General features: G+C 48.7%; 1 protein-coding gene across 2 annotated transcripts in view; it reads right to left on the bottom strand.

Moving 5' to 3' along the window:
• The window catches only part of reln (reelin), a 99,807-nt gene that overhangs the window by 48,835 nt on the left and 45,972 nt on the right, over positions 1-5,000 (bottom strand). For both annotated transcript variants that reach the window (XM_060060486.1, XM_060060487.1), the window contains exon 4: positions 3,750-3,820. In XM_060060486.1, the coding sequence (XP_059916469.1) occupies positions 3,750-3,820 (71 nt within the window). The remainder of the gene's footprint in view (positions 1-3,749; positions 3,821-5,000) is intronic.

Raw genomic sequence — 5,000 nt, 5'->3', positions numbered from 1 at the left:
GTTCACCCGCCAAAATGTCTTTCCTTATATTTGTAGCCGTTTAAATCCCGGGGAGCATTTTGCATTTCTGCTGCGCGGTGCTGTAAAGCACCTCCGAGCTGCCACACGCGGGCCCGTCCAAACCATTCAGCAGCCGGGGAGAGGAACCATAAACCACTGCGCCTGGCCGCGCCTTCTGTTAGATTGTGCCCGTATCGCTAAAGCCTGCTACACATGCAATACACACGCGGAGACGCACACATACACACACATACACACACTCCCTCCCCGTTCACACTGCTTTCCCAGTGCATAAATAAGTCGAGAAAGTGGATTTCTTTTTTTTTTTCACTTTGCTGGTTTGTGGAAAAATAATGGAGGCGAACTAGGTGTAGATCAAAGAGGAAGAGGGGATGAAAGGAGAGGGAGAGGGAGATATAGAAAGAGTGAGAGAGAGAGAGAGAGAGAGAGAGAGAGAGAGAGAGAGAGAGAGAGAGAGAGAGAGAGAGAGAGAGAGAGAGAGAGAGAGAGAATGTGTTGCAAAATACACCTCACATGGGGGTGTGCTGAGCCATCTCCCCACACAGAAAGTCAGACAGACAGAGGAAGCCTCTTACACACACACACGCACGCACCACTGTTTACATAACCACACACATAAACGTATTCACGAGAGCATGCATTATGTATGCACACATACATTTGTGGATTTATACAAACACATCCATATATTACATACTGTCCACACAAAATGTATTCACACAGACATGCGAACACACAAATGGAGCGTTCATTCTGAAATGCAAACACGCAGATCTCTTAGTCTGAAAAAGCCTTAAGAAACACCATAATAGCATAATAGCCTATATATCAAATAATAGAACATAGAATAGATAATAACTATTCGCAATACAAACACCTGTTGCCAGTAATCTCTTTCCTTAAACATTCAATGAAAAGGTGGAAACAACCATATCTCAGTTTATTTCATCATATTTTCAGTTAGGTTTACTAGTGTTAGACTCTCCCTCGCTCTCCCGGTCGCTGAGCTCTTACAGCCCCACTCTTCCTTACGTGTCTGATATGCATCGCAGATGACCTCGCGCCCTCGTCTCCTCTGGTTGCACCTTCCCCCCGCTTACACTCCCGCTGCCCTGCCCCTTTTTACCCCAGCTCTCCCGCTAATCTGCAGCCCGGCTGATCACATGTGATTTCCACTCCAGTTAGCCTCTCTGACTCTCTTCCCCTCTCTTCTTTTCTTCGCTTCCATCCCTCTCTCCGCTGCTCCAAGGATCATAACTCTCCCTCAGATAGCTTTCATTTCCACTCGCTCAAAGCCAGAGTCTTAAGCACTTGGACTTCTGAAGTGGCATGAGCCGGCCCCTATCTTTTCTTCTACTTTGAATGCTAATGCCTCCGATTTTAGGAAAACTTCCGCTTAGAAGTTGACTGCGTCCTGTCTCCCCTCCCCCCCTTGCCTCAAAACAACTCAGCTGGCCTGTTTGATCCCACTGGAAGGGAAATGTGCCCAGCCAGCTCTGGCTCACTCCCAGGTCAACTATGAATTTATAGAGGAAGTGAGGACTTTAACCACGAGAATACACACGCCAACATGCACTTACTGCATTGCTCGCTTTTTAATTTTGGAGGATTTTGTGCGTGTGGCTTAAGGTGTTTATTAAAAAGAGAAAAAAAGATCTCGTCAAACACTGCGGTACACTTTCTCAGTCTGGTGATTTGATTTCATTGTATGTCTTGGAAGGACAGTACGGACTTAGCCGTACCGGTGGACCAGAACTGTGTGATGTCATTTCCTGGCTCAGCCGAGACCAGTCCGGGGAGACTGCAAACCCCACATCTGTACGGTCATTTAACTCCAGCCACTCCATCTCTCCATCTCTCCTTCTCTCCTGTCTCCGTCCCACCACACTATTCTCCTCCTCCTCCTCCTCCTCTTTCTCCTCCACCTTGTGCTGCTCTGGGCGTGTTCCCCGCTCTTTTATCTGCTATTCAAACGCTCGCCGTGTGCCATAACAGAGAGATCGCCTCCCACAAGGTTGTTCGTGTGCTCTCTTTCGCCGCTACGCCTGATCCTCGTACAAAAAGGTGTTTGATCATCTCTCTCCATAACCCTGTCTCCCCACCCCCCTCCCCCCGTGGCGGCCCGGCCTGTGAATTTACAACCTTCAACATTTCTCATTAAAATCCCCAATCTTGCACCCTCCCATCTGTCCATCTTCATGGCCCTCCTTCACCTGGAAGGAGCCGGGATTTGTCCCGAGTGACACGGACGGACAATTTAGTGTCCAGCGCCACTCAACCATATCTCCTTTATCTCTCTCTCCCTCTGTTTCTCCCCGTTTCGCTCTCGCTCTGTCTATCTCTCCGCCTCTCTGTATCTCTCACCCTATTTGTCATCATCCCTCCCCCAACCCTTCACCCCGTCTCAACGTCTCCTCATTGTTTTCTTCTACTAGGTCCTCAAGGACAATCTCATTTTCGAGATCTGGTCGTTTTCGGCCCCTCTCTCTTTTTTGTATCCATCTTTCTCCTCGTCCCATTCCCTCCTCATATCTCTCCTGCTATGCCTCATAAACTCTTCACCACCCGCTAACAAGTGTGTGTCTGCCTGTGTGTGTGTGCGTGCGTGTCTTTGAGTACTTGTGTGTGTGTGTGTATGCGTGAGGAGGCTCCTGGGCTTTGCCACTGACCGGCTGAAACCTTGCGGTTTGACAGCAGATGTGTGATATAGAGGTTTGGGATGGCCGGAGCAACGTGTGTGTATGTCTGTGCGTGTGTATGTTTGTGTGTTATGTGTCGAGGGGGTTGTAAACCCTCAGGCCGTGAGACAGGAGAGTGGACCCTTGTGCTCCCTCTCACCCCCGCCCTCTCCTTCTCCTTATCTATGTCCTTTTCTCACTTTTCTCTTTCACTTTCACTTTGCTCTCAAACAACAGAAGACTGTAGTCGTCTTCTGAGGGCCTGGAGACACTCTGTGTCAAGAAGTTAAGTCCTCCGTCATCACCGAGCTGCGCTACACCTTTACAGCTTTCCCTGAAGGCAACACTCTGAAGCCACTTTGCTCAGGAGAAAAGTGTCAGGCTGAGGATAATATATAACATATTTACATTAAATATGTTAGGGCTAAATGTGCACCAGCTTCGCAGAGCCACCAGTCCCACTGACCTGCTGGAGTTCTTTCCACTCTCACTATTAAAGTACAAGTTGTGGTGTAAGGAAGAGTGCTTGAAAAGGCTTCCTGGTTGTTAACAAGCAATTACCACAACCCCCACTCCCCGCAGCATGAAGAGTGTGGACATGGTGCTGTCTGTCAATAGATACTTAATGCTGTCGTTGAAAGTGGATGCAGGAAGAAGTGCGGACCCAAAAGCATAAATCTCCGAAAGAAGAAGTGGAGTTTTAGCATAAGCCGAAATTAAGCTGGGAATATAGGACATCCAAATATCTCTTTGGCTTTTGGCTGCATAATTAGGGCCCGAAATGGTTTGAGTGCTGTGTTGCACTGTGTGTATGTGTGTGCGTCTGTGTGTGTGTGTGTGTGTGTGTGTGTGTGTGTGTGTGTGTGTGTGTGTGTGTGTGTGTGTGTGTGTGTGTGTGTGTGCGCAGCGCGCGCGCGTGTGTGTGTGTGTGTGTGTGTGTGGTGTGTGTGTGTGTGTGTGTGTGTGTGTGTGTGAGACACTGCAGGGGTGTTCGTTTGTGTCTCCGCACACGTGTGTGTGTAAGTGTGAGTGTGTGCGTGGGTTCCTCACCTCCCTGCTCGCAGAGCTGCTGGGCCAGAGCGTCCTTGAAGATGATCTGTCCTCGGTGTGTAGCAGTCGCCCTGGGAGAGAGACACCGAGGGAGGGAGAGAGAGAGAGACAAGGAGGGAGGGACAGACAGAGAGACATGGAGGGAGGGAGAGAGAGAGAGACAAGGAGAGAGGGAGAGAGAGAGACAAGGAGGGAGGGAGAGAGAGAAATGGAAAGGGAGAAAGATGGAGGGGGAAAGAGAAAGAAATACACAGTGTTCAGTTTACATGCACAGTGCTGAGAAACAATGCATCGCCTCTATGTTTCACAGTGAAGACACGTATGCAGCAGGAACGTAAAACCAAAAAACAATAGCATCTATAAATACTATAACAAATAAATAAGTAAAGTAGGTAAAAAAACCCAGAGCTTTGGGTCTTCCCTTCACAACAGCGTAGCGTAGAGCACATTGTCCCTGTGCAGTGCTAATCATCTTCTGCCTGGCCTAGCAAACATCTCGCTGTACACTCCGTCCACTACAATAAACATTCTGTTCCAGTGGGTCGCAGGATGCATAATTCATGGGGATGTGGAGGGAACTTAACCAAACTAAAAGGGGGAAACGGCTCAGAGTGCAGGGGGGGTCTTCCCATGCCGTCATGGAGACATACTACACACAGTGCCGTGGCTTGCGAACACGGCCCGCCGAGACTTGTAATGGCAGGCGGCCCCTGGGCGGGCAGTGCTTGACATGCTAGTTAGCCTGCTAGCATGCTACCTGTAGTGGCGGCTGCTGTCTTGTGTGTTTCGATGATGGGAACGGGAAAGAGGGAAAACACGCCGAGGGGAAGAGATGGCTAGCTGCCTTGTGATGAAGTGACTTTTCGAATAGCAAATCAAGGAAAACATAGAAGACTCTTATAGACCATGACTACTATAATGGAGATGTAACGTTTGGGTCTGTAATTTCCAATTTTGGAGGTCCCATTTGAAATGCTTTGAAAGTCAGCGGTGGATAGGAAAAATAAATCACAAACTATAATACTTTTTGAAATAGCAAATACGCCGCAACGCAGCGCCAGTAAAACATTATTAGCTGGCACCCAAGTGCTCCGCTGAGGTCAGAAACGTCAGAAAGCACTTCAACTCCCAGCTTGTTTTACTGGCTGTATCAATTGCCTGGCAGAGTGACACCAATGATTCTTCATGACGGAGCTCTGGGCGGTCGGTGATGGAGTCAGATGGCTGGCACGTGCTATCGATGTTGTCATT

The sequence above is a fragment of the Gadus macrocephalus genome, chromosome 9 (genome assembly GCF_031168955.1).
Source record: "Gadus macrocephalus chromosome 9, ASM3116895v1".
In the NCBI taxonomy this organism is placed as follows: domain Eukaryota; kingdom Metazoa; phylum Chordata; class Actinopteri; order Gadiformes; family Gadidae; genus Gadus; species Gadus macrocephalus.
Note: the sequence above shows the minus strand (reverse complement) of the source record. Positions and strands in the feature narration are given on the sequence as shown.